The sequence below is a fragment of the Dipteris shenzhenensis genome, chromosome 19 (assembly GCF_047967505.1).
Source record: "Dipteris shenzhenensis isolate YYH24624 ecotype China chromosome 19, Dip_SZ_1.0, whole genome shotgun sequence".
Taxonomy (NCBI): domain Eukaryota; kingdom Viridiplantae; phylum Streptophyta; class Polypodiopsida; order Gleicheniales; family Dipteridaceae; genus Dipteris; species Dipteris shenzhenensis.
This window is the reverse complement of record NC_141614.1, coordinates 42,201,826-42,219,663: the sequence shown is the minus strand read 5'-3', so window position 1 is coordinate 42,219,663 and position 17,838 is coordinate 42,201,826. Positions and strand designations below refer to the sequence as shown.

At 43.4% G+C, this 17,838-nt stretch overlaps 1 protein-coding gene across 1 annotated transcript in view; it reads right to left on the bottom strand.

Annotated features, from left to right (window-relative positions):
• Positions 1–16,107, bottom strand: part of LOC147890496 (uncharacterized) — a 31,407-nt gene extending 15,300 nt beyond the window's left edge. Inside the window, exons 1-7 of the mRNA XM_087390863.1 lie at positions 15,761–16,107; positions 15,001–15,573; positions 14,445–14,628; positions 13,981–14,148; positions 13,765–13,875; positions 13,566–13,644; positions 4,616–4,653 (exon numbers count right to left, since the gene is read on the bottom strand). Of these exons, the coding sequence (XP_087246989.1) occupies positions 4,616–4,653; positions 13,566–13,644; positions 13,765–13,875; positions 13,981–14,148; positions 14,445–14,628; positions 15,001–15,401 (981 nt within the window). The 5' untranslated portion in view covers positions 15,402–15,573; positions 15,761–16,107. The remainder of the gene's footprint in view (positions 1–4,615; positions 4,654–13,565; positions 13,645–13,764; positions 13,876–13,980; positions 14,149–14,444; positions 14,629–15,000; positions 15,574–15,760) is intronic.
• Between the last annotated feature and the right edge of the window lie 1,731 nt (positions 16,108–17,838).

Sequence of the window (17,838 nt, the reverse complement as noted above, 5' to 3'; positions counted from 1 at the left end):
ACAGTGAACTTGATGCCATGAAGGATCAATATGCCAATGATGATGATTTTGCAAGGGTTTATGATCAGCTGGTTAAGGGAAATCGGCATGAGTACTATATGCTTAAGGATGGATTCCTAATGATGCATGGAAAACTGTGTGTCACAAAGTAGTTGAGGCCAAAGGTTTTGATGGAGAGTCATCCCCCACCATATGCAGGACACAGAGGCATTGAAGCCACAGTCAAAGGTGTGGAGCACTGCCGAATTTGAGGAAGGACGTTGAGGGTTATGTCAAGACATGCATCACTTGTCAGAAGGTAAAGTATGACAGAAAGAAGCCAGCTGGATTGCTACAACCATTTGCCTATTCCAGATAGACCCTAGCAAAGCATTGCCATGGACTTCATCTTCGATCTGCCTCATACACCATCAAGACATGATGGAATTTAGACCATAATTTGCAGATTCAGCAAGCACGCCCACTTTATTCCAGTGCGAAAAAAAATTACAGTAGATCAAATGGCGAGATTATTTATGTCTCATATTTTCAAGCACCTTAGTATGCCTCAACCCATTGTCAATGATCGAGATCCCCGTATGGCCAGCCTTTTCTAAAGAGGTTTGTTTGAGAACATGGGCATTACGCTGAATTTTTCATCTTCTTTCTACCCACAGTCAGAAGAGGCAAACTCTACTACCCTCAATCTGTTAGAAATCGACCAACAGAGGGTACGCACAACGAAAGACTGATAGAATAGCCCAGGCGCTCACACAGTGTGTGGGGAGTGGAATCACAAACTTCTTTAGCTTATGTGCATCAAATAAATGTGTAGACTCATCAATAGAGAATGAACCAACCAGCTATAGAAGCTACCAAAACAATATATTTTCGTCCAAAACTCTGGACACAACAAAAGAGAGAGATCCAAATTCCCACCAAAGCGTGGTCCTTTGATCTTACCACAAGGTACTCCTACTATCTCTCGAATATCTCTAGACTTGAGCCCGTGTGCTCCACCTCAAGCATATGTAGACTCTCCGTCCAAATCCCTTCCACCTTGCTGTCTTTGCACCAGCCTAGATGTGCAGCACCCTCAGCTAAGTCTGCAACTACTGTATGCTCTCTTCTCCTCCAATGATGAGGCCCAAGACAAGCTCCCTGCTGCTCCTTTCTGATGGGGCTTTTCTGCTGCTCCAAGTGATGAGATATGAGGACCTGGATGGCCTCCTTATATAGGCCCCAGGTCTACCCAAAATAAACAAACAGGAGAGGGGCAATAGCCGACTCAGTCAGGGTCTGTCCCAAAAACCGCCCCCTTTGGACCTTTAAAACTGGGGCTTTTGCCCTCATTTCTATGTAGGGGCCCAGCCCCTAGATCTGCCCCAACCAGGGCCTGGTTGGCTGGCTCTTACCAGCCCAACCAGCCCTCCTTTCTGGCCGACCAGGATGCTGGTAACTCTAGCCAGGTTGCGCCACATGTAGGGCCTGCTTCAGGTCTTTTCCTGCCCCCACCCGCTGCCACGTGGCTCGCCATAAGCTTATGGGCCCCGGGATACCCCGCCATCTTGCTCATCAGAATCCTTTTGCCTGGACAGATCCAAGGCATGCTGCCCCCTCCATCTCTCCTGCACAAAGGCAACATCTGTTGCAGCCACTTCGATGCCTCCAGGAACATGATCTTTCTCTTCTTTGATGTGAGGTGCTGCCCATGTGGCAGCCCCCTCACATCCTGCCCTAGGTCTCCCTCCCACACACTCTCCTCATATGGGGGCTTACAAATGGGGAGGTGACCTTTCCAACACAATCTTCTTAAATGTTATCTTTCAGAACAGCAAACAAAATGGGAACAATTTTTGCCACTGGTTGAGTTTGCCTACAACAATGCAGTGCATTCTTCCACAAGGAAAGCACCCTTCGAAATTGTAAATGGCAGAAGAAAGGTACCTCCCATTTTGCACACCAAAGAGAAGATCTTTGATGAAGCGGACAAATTTGTGGAAAGCTTAGATGCAGCCTATCAGAAGGTGAACAGAAAAGCCAAGAGAAGCATAAAAGAGCAGCAGCTAAGCACCGATGTGACTTGGTCTTCAAAGACAATGATTGGGTGTTGCTGCGTTTCAGAAAGCAAGACTTAAGAGGATGAAAGGCAAAGATAAGGTGTACACCAAACTTAAGATGTAGTACTATAGACCTTTGCAAGTCTTGCAAAAGATAAATGATGTAGCTTACAGGCTGAAGCTACCACGCCATTGGACAATTCACAATGCCTTTCATGTGAGTTTGTTGAAGCCTTTCCAAGGAGATGTGCCAAAAGACATGCTTGATGAGAAACAACCTGAAGTGAAGGAACTGTATGAGATTTTGGTTCCGGAACAGACTCTGGCACACCGTGAAAGAAAAGTTAGAGGTAGAGTTTCCAAAAGGTATCTAGTTAAGTTTCAGAACTACTCAGCACTGGATGCCAAGTGGATGGAGGAAGGTGAACTGGCAAATTCACCTAGGATATTGCAGCTCTACCTGGAAGCATTTCAGCTTGAGCCCATTGTGGTACAAGCTCAGTAGAGCAGAGGTCTAGAGCATTGCCTGATGCTCGAGAGGGGGCTAGCACCTCCGCTCCCTCATTATACATATAGCTCACAGGATATCTAGAGGTTGCATGGTGACACATCAGGTCTTACCCAAAGTACTAGCTGCTGACAGTATTTTTGCCGTGGACCCTCTATGAGGAGTCTACTAGTCACTCCACACAGCTCTGATACCATTGTAGGCTAGGGCAAGCAATGGAAGCTCAAGAAAACAAGAATGGGAGAGTACGAGAGACACCCAATATAACAAAACCCTAGGGCAGGGTGTCCTAATTGGAGTAAGTGTCCTAAATGGTACATGTACTAATTGTACTAACTATACCAGCTGTCCTAACTACCGCCTATAACTAGACCTACAAGGCACATACCAACGCATGAGTGGCACCTATGGAAAGCCCATAGAATGGCCTACACGAACCCACTTCTTAACTTATAAGGCAGAGGCAACTGGTGAAGGAGCATCCCTAGAACAATTAACTTGATAAGTTTTCCTTGGTGAAAAAAACTGAATTGTATGGCTATGGAAACTAATTGATGGATCATAGTTGTAGAGCCACTGTTGTCCGAGGATGACATGGTACCGGGAAAGGAGCATGATGTCAAAATTTAACTTGTCCGTATTGTGCTAGAACCGCTCTTCTTGCCCGAGGCCAAACCTTAGTGTTGCTGATGACGGTCATTGCTTTGCGAAGAGGAGAGGCACGATCCTTAGAGGACTGCTTCTATTAGGAACCAGCATAAGCTTTCTAGGAGTTGGAAGTTATGTATGTAAATAACAAAGGCAAAGCCACTGGGCTCCACAAATGGAGCGAAATCGCTTGATGCAGCCCAATATCCTTGGCAATAAAGAGGTTGATTTAGGACCAAGCCTTTTACATATAACCATAGTGCTCTAGTACTCTTCTTTGATCAGGTAAAGAGGCACATAATCGTTAGATGTTGCTAGCTGCAGTTTGATATAGATAATCTCTAAACGTGTTGCATGTTACTCCATCAGTGCATCCAATGAAATCAAGACTAATTGAAGGCACTCTCTCCATTGCTTCCCTCAGTAATCTTGTGGAAATTAATCATAAACAAAAAAACTCTGATGGCATGGACAGAAAGACTGAGCACATCACCAATCCATGCCTTCTTGACTGTGAGGCAGCAGGAGCTCCACAGCTCACCTGAAATAATGTTCCTACGCGTTTCCATGCAGTGTTTGAGTCAGATTTTCAAAAGGATAAGCAAGGACCATATCACAAGCTGACAGATAGACGGCAAACCATCTATTAGACTTCACCTCCGTCAAGGGTCAGTCAATTCCAAGAAATGACCTGAGATTTTCATATGATAAGAGAACACACTTTGGTGGTCATTTGTACAACCACCGAGTGCAATTTGGTGGGATACTTGTAAAGCGGTAACATTACAGCCACAATGGATATTACAGAACTTCCTGAGTCTGTAATATTTTGTTGGCTGCCTTAGAGACGATATTACAGCCTCTAGATCAGAAACTGGCTGGGTGTGTACACAAAGCTGCTCAACAAAACTGAGTGAGCAATTCAGTGCAAAGTAATTTGTTTGCTCAGAATGGAGAAAGCAGCTCAATATCAGCCACGAGAAAGATGAAGATAATCGTGAGTTTAGCCCCCCTTACGCTACCAAACAGGACTAGTTTGCGTAGGTCCCATAGAGGATAGCAGAGAAGATAACATCTTAGAACATTTGAACCAGTTATTACCGATGGAATATTGTTGCTTTGCTGCTACTTTGCTTACAAAAGTCAATGGCTTATTTATACTGGCAGGTTTGCCTCTTTATTTCTAATGCATTCAAGCATTTAAAAGGTACAGCTTTCAATCTTATTTATACATAGTTGCTCTGACTCTGGAGCACTTGTGATGTCTACTTTTTCCAATCCTTACTCCCATGTAAGTAGTCAATATGATGAAGTAACCCAAAACAAAACATAAAAAAAAGATACAAAGAGACTACAACCAAACTTTAAAAAAAGGAAAGCTCCAATCAGATAATCACAAGGCTGTGTTGTGGACGAGTACCTTAATACGACTTCCTGATAAGGGGCATACAAGAGACACTGCCACCAACCAACAACATATAAGAATATATCACAATCGACAGCCATTCTCATTGTTAAAATTATAATGTCTACTCCGATGAACAAAGTCATCATGTCAGCCGCAATAATTCTCAAGAAAATGCAACCCTCCAGAGGTCAAGCAGGAGTTTAAACAGCTTTCCCAGCAGTGAAACTCAAAATATACTGTATAAGTACAGTAACAAATGTATTTCTTCGCATTCACCAAAAGACTGTTTAACATTGTGGAGTACAAGTTTGAATGCCAGCTTTCTTGAAAAGGCAAGCAGTTCATAGAAACATACACAGTCATCCTGTCATGCTACAGTTCCCTTTAAAATATTTGTATAAAAAGAAGAGATTTAGGTAGCTCCCGGAAAAACTGTGTAAATAGCTACTCCTGTCAAACATGCCAGGCGAATAGAAAACAATGCTTGCTTTGGCCTACATGAGACCATGGTTACCATGAGTTCCGTGTTCAAGAAAACACCACATAAAGCAGAAGGATACCCCTTATTCAAACAACATATTTAAACCCTAAGAATCCACAACTAAACCTACCAGTCATCTTGTCAAGCTACAGTTCCCTTGAAAGCACATCAGGTTGTTTCCAAAATAGTCTGTAATGCTTATTTGGCTAAGATAAGACCATGGCCATCATAAATTCAGGGCTATACAAAACCCACATACAGGAGAAAGACACCCCTTGCTCCAAATAAATTATTCACATACCATAATCAAACCCTCCTATGAACAATGCTTGGACAAGTATCAGAACATGTTAAATGTTGAAGAGAATCAGATTCTGCCAAAATAAGGGGCACAACGTCTATATAGTTTCTCTTTTTACAATTGCATAGCTCTGAGGTGAACTCAAATCGATGTTCGAAGCAACTGATATACGAATTCCCATTTTGCATTGATCAGATTAGAATAAATAAATAGCACAAGAGCACAAGAGAATGACAGTAAAATTAAATACAAGACTCTACGAATGAGCCACTAAGAGCAGTATAAAAAGAAACTGTGGCATATATACTATACCCTAAAACCACAATGGCATGGCATGATCATGGAACACCCAACCTACTAGTATGCCCGCCTACTTGACAAAAAATTGCTACCTGAGGTAAGCGGAGGAGGGGTTGGAAAGATGGGGAAACATAAGGTGGGAAGAAAGCAGACTGATGCAGTGACGAGGTAGGGATTTTATTTGATGCCCTCACTACTTGCCAACCCCCCCGCCCCCCCCCCAAAAAAAAACATGCTTAGACTCCCTGTTAGATGCTCTCTTGCTCTTTCCCCCAGTCTCACCAGCACAATTGATCCCTCATCCTAATCTTGCTCAGCCTCTTGAGTCCCCTCAGTCTCTATACCTCTTCTGTACTCAGTCTCTCTCTTCTGCTATCCTCTTCCGCAATCACCCCCCACCCCACTACTGCTGTAACAGGCACATGAGCTAAACTCCTCAGACGACTCTCTCTGATAGGATATGTGACTGGTCTATACTGAACTGAAGAGCATGCACGTGCGTCGTGATTGATGCTTGCGAAGAGAGCCTCATGGGATGCAGCTGTCCCTGTCATAGCCTATTACTTATCTTGATATGAAAGAGTGTTACACCTATTTGTGAAGATTGGGAGTCTCCTTGTGAGGCTCAACCAATTCCGCATCGTCGACAATCTCTGGCACCACTTTTGGAATCTGTCAATGCTGGTCCCACATATGGCTTTAGCCACAACACAAACTTGACAGGATAGCTTTTGGCAACTTCTTCCAGTTTTTTCTTGATGATTCTGAGATAGACCCATTGAGTCATTGACTAGGCGGCCCTGGTCTGGTAAGCTTCATGTGCTTGGGCAATCTTCTCCTTCACTCACACCAGACCTGCTAAAAGCTCTTGAAATGCAAAGGCTTGGCAGAGGACTTGAAATTGTTTCCCTCACAGCAAGCCCTACTCACACTAGTGGAATAGGTGGTGTTCAAAATCAATTGGACTAATGGAACATGTTGCTCATTAACATAGCACTTCATTCAAAGGGCCGACTGGGAATCTCCAGGGACCGTAGTAAACCAAGCAATTTCTTATGGAAAACCTATACCTTTCGGCATACCTAATAAGAGAAACATACTTAGTGCACCTCCCTCCAAAAATGTCGCCAGAATAACTTATTTCCAATTCTCTAATGTGCCTGCAAAACATTGATGCATGTCAACTGTGAGTCATGAGTAGCCGAAACTAAGAAAGCACACAAAGTTTGCCTTAGTGAAACAACCACCCATCATGTATGGCGTAATCACCAAGCAGGCATCCAACATGACCTTCTACAAGTACTTGAACACTAGAGAGTTGTAGCACTAGTTATCTCAGCGAGCATGGACTCTTAAACTATTGAAATAGTGGCATTACCCGTAGGAGGTGTCTTGGGTTAGGAAATTAGGAAGAAAGACAATGGTCATGTTCCTTAGGTGCTAGAAATTAGTACAGTCAGTACTAATTAGATGTCCTAAGAGTTCTAGAGGGCTCCAGTATCATAGGACACATTTAGCAAATGTGCTAGAAATTAGTACAGTCAGTACTAATTAGATGTCCTAAGAGTTCTAGAGGGCTCCAATATCATAGGACACATTTAGCAAATTAGGGGAGCCAAATGATGCACCTACTATGTTCTAGTAGTGTTTTACCAGGTGATCGCAAGGTGGTGTATGCTTCCTACACTTGGGTGGGGTGGGTGATGCAATAGCAAACTCAACATGCCGGATTACTCAAGAGAGGGTAAACCATAGAGACACGGCTATCTAGGAGCCAACTTCAAGCATTTCAACCAGTTGCATTGCCTCTTCTAATCGAGAAGTACATGCATCAAAAGCAATACTAGACTGTAATCCATGAATAGCCTGCTTCTTGACAAAACGTATGTGCCTCAGGATCTATGGAGCACTCTAAGGTGGATGGAACCTATATGGAGACATGATGAAGAGAGTGCTCATGACATGTACCTCAAGTCAATTATGTTCCAAGATAGATTGGCTTGGACTCATAAAGAGAATCTTGAGATAGTGCAAAGTGCTTGATTTTATATTACTTCAAATGAACCTCCCTTTTATAGGTGAGGGTACTTACATCCATATGCTTGCTCACATGTGAGATATGTCCTCCATGCCATGTGGCAGCTTGCCCCTTTACTCATACCTTTGCTCTACATGTGCTCATGGTACCACAACTCTCAACACCTCCCCTTGGTGCCATGATCCTTTGGCTACTGCAAGGTAGTCAGATGTGAGTTACAAGATCAAATCCTCCCCTAGGTGCTTACATAGCTATCTCAAGTGGTCAGGTTTGATTTACAAAATATAGGCAAGGTTGGCAAGGTTTTTGTTTCTCAATGCTTGATGTCGATGGCGTTCACATCTTTACTCGATGTAGCTTGATGCATGATTCTTTGTTCTCCATGTGCCTTAACGCTTTATGTGTGGATGCCATGTTCCGTGCTATGGTCATCTCATGCACTTGAGCTTTTGGCATGCTTATGACAGCGATGTGTGCATTCATGCTTTGATTTATCATTTGTTGCAAAGGTCTTACCATCAGCTTTATTTTGCTTCAATGGCAGTGTCCAATGATTCTGACTTGATAGATGCGTAGAGCTCGAAAAGACGATCATTTTTTCTTCTTTGGAGCGCATGCAAATTCTTCTTGAATTGGAAGTTACAGCTTGTCGAAGTTTCTGTGAAGAAGGGAGGCAATTGATGATGTGGCATAGGCTGTTCATATGGAGCTTACAAATTGTGCGTATCAAGAAGCTTGTGAGCTTAGGTAGCACTTGGTGATGTGGCACTTTTAACTAACCTTTACCCTCATCATGGTAAGTTGAGTTGACCAAACCAAGGATAGGTCCTATCTGCCATGTGGACACAATCTAACCATAGGCTTAACTAAACCACATGATGAACCCAACCAAACCTTAGCTTAACTACACACGCCTTATGTGCCACGTGTCCTGTGGAAAACCTTGTGAAAGGCATCGCTTCTGGAGAAGGTATATACCACCGTCGTGACCGCTAGTACAGGATCAGCCGTGCTGGAGAGAAGACGGCTGCGCTTCAATCTGGTGGTGCAGAGAACTTTGTCTATGGGTCTGTAGATGTTGCTAGAGCCTCGAGGCCGTAGGCTGGCGTTGGTGACATGGAAGCTGTGCTGGTGGCGATGGCTGATGAAGGCTGGAGCTCAGGGAGTCATTCATTGGGAGCATCTTGCCGAACGTTTGGCTTAAGCTAGGAAGCGATGGAGCTAGGAGCCGTCGCTGGTTCCTTGTCTAGAGGAAGGCTGCTAGTCATGAAGCTGGAAGCCTTTGTGAAGCACTTGTAGCTCTTTTGAGCTATAGAAGACGGTGTGTGGTGGACGGGCCAGCTTTGCTATAAGCTTGCTGAAGGCCTTGAGGATCTTTGGAGTTGTGGAGGGCTGTAATCGACAGCATCGTGAGATCTTGGTGACGAGCTCCTCAGAATCTATTGCAGCAGGTCGTGGTCGATGTCCAAGCTTTTCAAGACTGCGCGCAAACCTTCGGTCATTTGAGTCGTGTTGTTGAAGTTTTGGCGCTGCTATGCATGCACCGTGAGGCTGAATCTAGTCGCTAGAGAGCATTGGCACATTGCAAAGTCGAAGCTAGCAAATGGCGGGCAAGCTTGACGATGGGGTAACTTGAAGGGCGCCAAAGCTGGGCAGCCGCTTGCTGCTATTCGTCGCAAACAATGAATGAGTTGCCTTGAAGACCAGTGTTGGGCCATGAGCATTGTAGCAGTCGAGGGAGATGCCACTTTGGTCGTTGGAGAGGCGTAGATAGCTTAGTCGTGCTGCAGATTCATCTTGTTGGAGAAGGCTTGGCTGAAGCTGGTGTTCGTCAGGGGCTTGTTGCTGGAGGCTTGCTTGCCTTGGACATTCACTCCTCCCAGTAGCTCAACCCTTGTTGTTGTCATGCTACCCAGCTCCCATTTTTGACTACGCTCTCTATAAGTGTCTCGCAGAGCTCATCTCGTTAATCCATTCAAGTTGGGGAACTATGGCAGACGACCAGCCGGTTGTAGAGGCCTCAATGACTATCGAAGCCTCAGCCCATGAAATGCCTCCAAGTGATGGGAGTTTCCAAATGACAGAAGAACTCTCACAATATCTCTCTCAAAGAAAATACTAAAGGGACTCTCTCGCTCTCACAGAATAAGGAACACTCAAGCTCACAATGAATCTCTCATGAAATGGATGGACGGAAAATTTGTTCTCAATCTAAAACTAAAACTAACCTAGGAGAAAAACATGAGCTCCTAAAACATGAGCTCCTACGACATGCCTACAACTAATCTAGGAGACTAGACCTAAGCTATGATACCATGACAAAACATGTGCGCCTCAGGATCTATGGAGCACTCTAAGGTGGATGGAACCTATGTGGAGACATGATGAAGAGAGTGCTCATGACATGTACCTCAAGTCAATTAGGTTCCAAGATAGATTAGCTTGGACTCATAAAGAGAATCTTGAGATAGTGCAAAGTGCTTGATTTTATATTACTTCAAATGAACCTCCCTTTTATAGATGAGGATACTTACATCCATATGCTTGCTCACATGTGGGATATGTCCTCCATGCCATGTGGCAGCTTGTCCTTTACTCATAGCTTTGCTCTACATGTGCCCATGGCACCACAACTCTCAACACTTCTTTCATAAGAACTTTACTCATTCGAAATTATAGGCAGAAGGGTCAAAAAAAATTCAATAACCAGCCACAAAGAGCGATACCGGATATTTTAAAAGCCCTCTACCAATGCAGCACCTGCCACGCGATGGTCAAGTGCATAATTGTGGAGAAACCTAAAAAGCCAAAAAACAGCTAGGTGATTCGATGGTGTGGATTCTACATGTATCATTCACATTTATATGAGCCTCATTTTAAGAAAGTGCATCGAAAAAGCAGCAATGTAAATTATAAAATGCAACAATTATCATAATAATATTGCACATGTATAAATTGAATATTTTCTTCTATACGTAGTTTTAGTCAATGTAGCTACGTGTTCTTGCCACCATGCAGTAGCTTATGAATATAGACTATGATATATTGGGAATTTGGGAATTTTCATATAGTTTGGGAGAGCCCTCCATGTGTCACGTCACCCATGCCACATCATCAGCTCCTTTTGCAACTAGTCTAGATTTGTATCTTTGAATACTGCCATCTAGATTGTACTTCAATTTGTATACCCATCTGTGATGTCGACATGTGCAAGAGAATGCATGTGTGGAGTGGGACAATAATTGCAAGCGTAAATGCATGTGATAGGGTGACAACATATGAGTTGAGGGGGCCCAAGGGGGACATGCTGGAGGTGCGGAACAGAGGGTAGCATGCAGGGTGATGTCGACATGCGCAAGAGAATGGGGACAACAATTGTAAGTGTAAATGCATGTGATAGGGCGACGACCTACGCGTGGAGGGGGCCCAAGAGGGACATGCATGAAACATGGCCATAGAGTGGGCAACTGCCAGATGCTTACATGGCTCGGCCCACGTGGTGTGGCATCAATCCTTAGCACCCATCCAAAGCATTAGAGGAGATATGGGGTCTCAAAAGGGCCTCCAATTAGTGTTTCCTAATTTCAAGGGTTTAGAGAGGGATTTGAGGTGAACCAATGAGAGTGCTCCTTTGTGTGGGGCAATGGTACTTTTGTAATGTTTTCAATTGTAACTCTCACACATACATATCGCCACATCTACACACTTGAGCATTCATTTATAATAAGATCTGCGTACTGAGTTTCTTTCATAATTTGATAGGGTCAAGATAGGTAGCAGCACAGGTTGATGTAACAAATGGCTATACATACACAATATACATTACTATTGTTCCTGCCACAAAATTCTAGAACTTCAAAATTGGAATCTTCTAAATATAGTCCCTCAGTGATACATGCAGAAGGTACAGTAGCAATTTGTGATACTTTCGAGAGAAATTCAAGCATTTGGACCAATTTATGTTTAAAACCCTAGATAGCCAGGGCTTGAGCCTGATATAGGAATGCCTTGTATCATCCTCCTCAATATTCTTCCCCTGTTGCACTTTTCCAGGCGTATACCCTTGCTGTCGTCCCATTTCATAATTGAATAGGCTGACAGAAATAATTGGCTCAATGTGCCTAATGATGATTCTCCACGTTGCATGAGTCCCCCTACACTTCGTGGAACACAATATCTGGTACCTGGAGTCCAATGGCAATTTGTAATAAATTCGAGAGAAATTCATACATTTGCCCAATTTCTGCTAAGGTGCCAGATTGGCAGACACAAGTTTAGTAATGGAAGTGTCCAAAAGACATCCAGATTTGGAAGCCTCTTGGATAATCTCCCAAAAAAATTCTGGTCCAAATCTGAACTGCCCATCTCCCATTTTTACCAGTTAGAACTTAGAACTTAGTTCACGACACATGTTGATTGTTGAAGCATCATTCATGGCTAATAGATGATACTAGATAGATCAATCATCATAGGAATTTAGAATCATAGAAGCATGCATGATACTTCAAGTATAGATAATTGACTTCTAGATCATGTGAGCTGGTCCTTAGCTTGCACATAAAATGTCTTTTGAATATTGAGATGTCCCCAACTGTCCATCGTGTTGATTTCCCGTTTGTAGAACTGCATTATTATTCTTGAGCCCCGCCATATTTTCTGTAGCATTTTCAGTCATCACTAAGTTTCTCATTCTCCTGGTTCTTCTGGTATATCAGTCGCCTTTATCCCCCATAAATCCATCCATTCCGCCTCATCTCTCTACGAGCCCATTGTCTTAGTGGCCTCCATTGCTTTGTGTGGTATCTAGTGTGCATCCAAATTTTAATCTTGTAGGTACCCTATATAATAGCATAGTGCTTCACCTTCCAGTGGTATCATACCTGTTTCAGCTAACACGATGAGATAAGCTGTATGTCTTAACTCCCAACTCTCCTAAGATAGATGTTTGTGCACTGTTTCTATTCTTTTCCAATAAGCTCTGGAGAGCCCGAGCACTCAAGCTGGACACCCATAGAAATCCACTGTTAGCACCAGCATAATTTCCTAATCTCCCAATTCCACAAATGTGCCTTCCTGTGCTCTTTTTTTTAGGCTTTAAACCTCCCAGAATCCTTCGTTCCACACATGCATTCCAAAGTCTCCCCTTCAAATGTGAAATATCTCTATTTATTTCAGAATCCAATTTGGATGGGTGATTTCGAAATAGCAGCATTGGCAATGCTTATTCCAAGATGACTGAACTCTGTCTTTAAATAGACTGGGCATAAATGCATCTATGCTTATGGGATTAATCCACCAAAGACACGAGAAAGCCCAGCATAATTATACTGCTTATACTGTAGCTCTGTAGCTCTTGAGCTCATAACAGCATGCAAGCGTTGTAGAGCCATCTTCGACCAGCTCTGCCTGCCTACAGTGGAATAAAACCTCAGACACTAAAGATGATAGGGAGCTGGAATCCTACAAGGAAAAGAATTATTGCAATACCGGCAGGCAGCACCTTGGACAGAAACTTCACAAGGTGAAAACAATACCTAGCTGGGTCAAAGAACATGCCCAAACTCAAGCGGTAAACACACAAATAGTGCAATTTCAACCTCATCATAGTCACCCCACAAACATGTAACCATCCATTGGTAAGGATGTCTCCTAGTCAATTTCTGTCAGAACTCTGGAGCTGAAGGGAACATGGCAAACGCTAGCACTAAAGGAGAAGGCTATTTAAAAAGCAGTCCCCAATATCTTCAACCAAGTGATAATCCCCTCGCAAATAAGCATTTAAGTTGCAAACCAAGGAATCCCTCGCAAATAAGCATTTAAGTTGCAAACCAAGGAATCCTACCTGTACTCTGAGAATTCTGAGCAGAATCGAACTTATGAATACAGCCGGTAAGGAGTTTCTCTCTTACTGCGCACCTAACCTGCACAACATGCAACTAAGTAAATGCCATTTGCACTGTAACTAACCCACATTTCAAGAAAGCACAAACAATGGAAAATAGACTTCATAAGCAAGGACATGAAAGCAAGCAATACCTTACCAAAGCTTGTACTCCTTCGCTTAAAATCAACTCATCGCTCGTCCTCTCAGCTCCAACATCAAGTTCAAAGCAACCAAATTTTTGTTCTTCGTGGAGTCTTGAGGAACAAGTCTGGCCAATCAGAATCCAACGTTACGTTATGAAATCTTGCGCACAACTTGATATATTACTTATTTGTCTATTGCTAAAGTAATAATTTCAAGACCCTTTGGCTACCTTTGAAGCATCCTGCGATGGCAAAAATCCCTCCTTGCAACTTCCTACTTTCAAACACAGACACTGGCATGCATGGATTCTCTCCCCTATTCTCTCCCACTCGGTTTCTGAAAAGCAACTACGGCTTTTTGTAAGAGCTCCACAAAGAATATCGACGGCCCTGAACAGCTGCAAAAGTTACGTCCAGTAAGTGTCATATACGATCAAAACTGTTACCCAAACTTATGTTCCATACAACAAGAACTCCTTGCACCATGTCCCTGCGGTACTGCAGTTTTATAAATAACCATTAGGAGCGATGCTTGGTCCCCATGGTTGTAAAGAGGTCAAGTACATTTAAATTCAAGCTTGAGGATTGCAAACAGGAAGAAAGGAGTTACAAATGAGCATGAAATCTTTGCAGAGTGCAATTAGGAGCTACATCCTTCAAAACATTTACAATAGATATCACAGGAAGTTATTACCTCTGAATCTTGTGTCTGAAGCCATGTCTGACGGATTAAACTATAGTACACTAGAGGCAGCACAGAGGAGAAGACAGTAAAAAGTAAATGCTGAAGGGCTCGAAGGTGAGGCCTGGCTTTACGTAGCAGCTTTAAAAGCCAGGAAGCCCATTTCACAGCAACTTCTCTAGTCCCTTGTTCCCACCTACATGCAAGTGAACAGCAATCAATTATATTATGCATACAAACCACCTTTAGAGAAACCCTTTAAAACACTCTTGAGAACGATTTGAAGGAGATTTCTTAGCCCTTTAGCCAGAGCCCGAGTTTTACACAAGTTGTAGCATTCTCTCAACATATAAATTATCTTTTGGGGTGGGGGGGGGACTCCCACAATTAAAAGATTCAGACATACAACCAAAGTCATAAAGCTGCATTGAGAAGAACCCTACATTCCTCTTTAAAGATCAACACAAAATTTCCTGGAAGTGGCCTCTTAAACGCTCGTTTGATCTGCCACCGTTCCAACACGTCAAAAAGGGCAAAATATATTTGAAAAAGTCACTAAAACACTTACCTAAGCAGGACCGAGAGCTGTGCGAGACCTTTCTTGACATGCTGTTGAGGACAACACTTTCGCTCTGAGCCAAGAACTCCGTCAACATGCTTCGACTGATTACATGCCTTGTGCCCTAATTCACCTTGCTCCCAAGTGCCAGTCCGATGACTAGTTTCCTCACAACCAATCGTCCTTCCAGCACTTTGTTTTCTCAGTTTCGATGTTGTAAGCTGACAATCTGAGCTCGCCGATGCCCACTTCCTCTTCTGAATGAAACCTTCACCCTGCCCTTCCGCATAACCCTTCTCCTTTTCTTGCTTCTCGGTTTTAACATCCTGAGTTCGTGGATAGACTAGCTTCCCTGTTCTGGAAACTATGTAACACATGGATGCATCTCCTCGTGCAACGCCTCCCTCCATGAAAGACACATCCTTAACATAGGGTCCACAGCAATGATGCAGGTAAACTCCCGCAAGCAACAATTACAAGTATACGGCGACTCTTCATCATATCTTTTTCACCAGGTTGAATTGCGGGCACGTAAGTGTTTCCCAGAAAGTTTCCCGCTTGAAACCAAAAGGGAAACATTAACTGATGGTACAAACAACAATGAGGGGGTTAACTTTCGCCACCTCAGATATGAAGATAGACTAAGTAACACAAAAGATCCAGGTTCATCAGGCGACAACGCCTGATAGTGGTAGACGACGCTGAGACTGTTGATCAGAGACATGCAGCCAGAAATGGTACAAGGAAGGCTTCGGTAAATTGACATTACGGGAATTCTTAACAGGTCGAATAAGGAGACAGAGCCATCTCCTCCTCCCTCGCCATGGCCGCTCTCTCTACCAGCTCCCTTTACCCGGGCTTCCCTCAAGCATTTTATCCAGCTTCGTGCATCATTTCCATTTGAGCAAGCAATTCTCTAGTCCTTGACGAATAGAGGTCAGAATCGATCGCTCTCCTCCGAGGATTGATCTGGCAAACGTCCAATGCATTCAGCCGAGCAAGCTACCTCTACGAAAATCGTGTCAAAGCCTCGAGGTACTCTAATCGCAAGCAGACATCAGAATTTTTGCATCTTCGAAATTCCTAATAAGGCATGAAGGAAGGAAGTGATGATGCAGGAAAAGGAAAACCCTAAAAGAATGGACGACAGTGACGATGAATGATGATGAAACGTACGGCAGGCGCACCACTCATTTCTTCACACGTGTCCCCTCCTTCCACACCGCCCCCTACGTGTCCTCCCCTCCGCCACAATCATGTATGTTAATTCACAGAAAATATTTTTGGCAACCAAATACAACAAGATGAATGATATGTATCATTCAATAGGCAGGAGGAAGAAAGAGAGAGAAAGGAAGAGAGGGAGTCCGGACTCAGAGGGAGGGGGGCGGGGAGAGAGAGAGAGAGAGAGAGAGAAGAGGAGAGGAGAGGAGAGGGCTAAAAATGTGGAGAGAGGAGATCTCTAGATTTCTACCAAGTGTCGCCAATCCCACCAGAAAATGAGCTTTCAGGAGTTTACTTAGGCCTCTACCTGTGTCAGGCCAAAAATAGGTCACCACCCTATTGAACATATATTTAATCATTCAAAAGGCTTGCCTTGGAAGCTCACAGAGAGAACAAAAAGAAGAAGAAGAAGAAGAAGAGAGAGAGAAATGGGGAGAAAAAAAATGGGGACAAAAATAGCAAGCGCCAATTGGATGAGGACAAAATTACAACGCACTTGAATATCAAGGAGCATGCCAAAAATAACATTTTATCATCTCCACCAAGACCAACCAATCACTATAGCCTTTCCCCCTGGCAGGCCAAAAAGCAAACAACAAGATGTATCATTCAAGACGCCTACCCAAAATGCTAGATCTACAAATGTTCAAACTGAGCTGTCTCAGATTTGATTACTTTTGTAGGAAAAAGGGAACGTAATTGTCTTGATAGGACTCATTTTCGATAGACAAGTTGTCTTTGAGTATTGCAACCCCGACATATTTGGCACACTATTGGCAGCTACAAGGTCTAGTGAAGATTGATGGGAAAGAATCCAAACGATCCTCTTCTCGACACAGACTGGCTTCCACAACAAGACTGCAATTGGACCAAAACAAAGTTAGTCAAGCAAAACTCGAAGCAAAGAACAAAGGTGCAAGAGTAATTCATGGTGGAAAAATCCATTGAGCGACACGAATTTCAGAGGGTCTTATAGCTACGGATGGAAACGGTTGTCTAAAGAAAATGTGGATACAAAGATCCATGGAATTACTTCAAGAAACAGACACTAACCATCAGATGAAAGAGAGATTTGCTTAAAGTATAAATACTAGATTGAAGAAGCACGAAGTAGTAAAAAGTAATTGCATTCACCTATCAACCATGCTGAGTCAATTGGAGGTGCTTTACGTTCAAAGAAATAGGCTCAATGCATGACATGCCTGGGACTTTGGCAAAAACATGGCTCTTCGAAGGTTGACAGTGACAATCCACTCATGGGAAGGCATGATCGAGCTCTCCTCTCACTTTTGAACCTCAGGAGACTGCAACTCCTGGCATAGGTGCTCGAACCATTTCCAAGGAGAAATTTCATATCTCTTTGATTGCTACAAGGACCTCATCATATTACCTCTCGGTGAGAATTCTTTGGTTGGGCACCTTCCTCATTCCCTATGACTGCTCACGCACCTCAGCTCTTTTGTTCTTGCTTCCAGATACCTTTTTGAAAGCCCAACATCTCTCTCTCTTTTGACATCGTGCAAATGTTGTGTATTTGTTGCCTCGATCTGTGTTTACGAAAATACTTCTCTCATTTCTTGACCATTGTTACTGCTCATGTGCCATTCCACCAATCTTCCACTG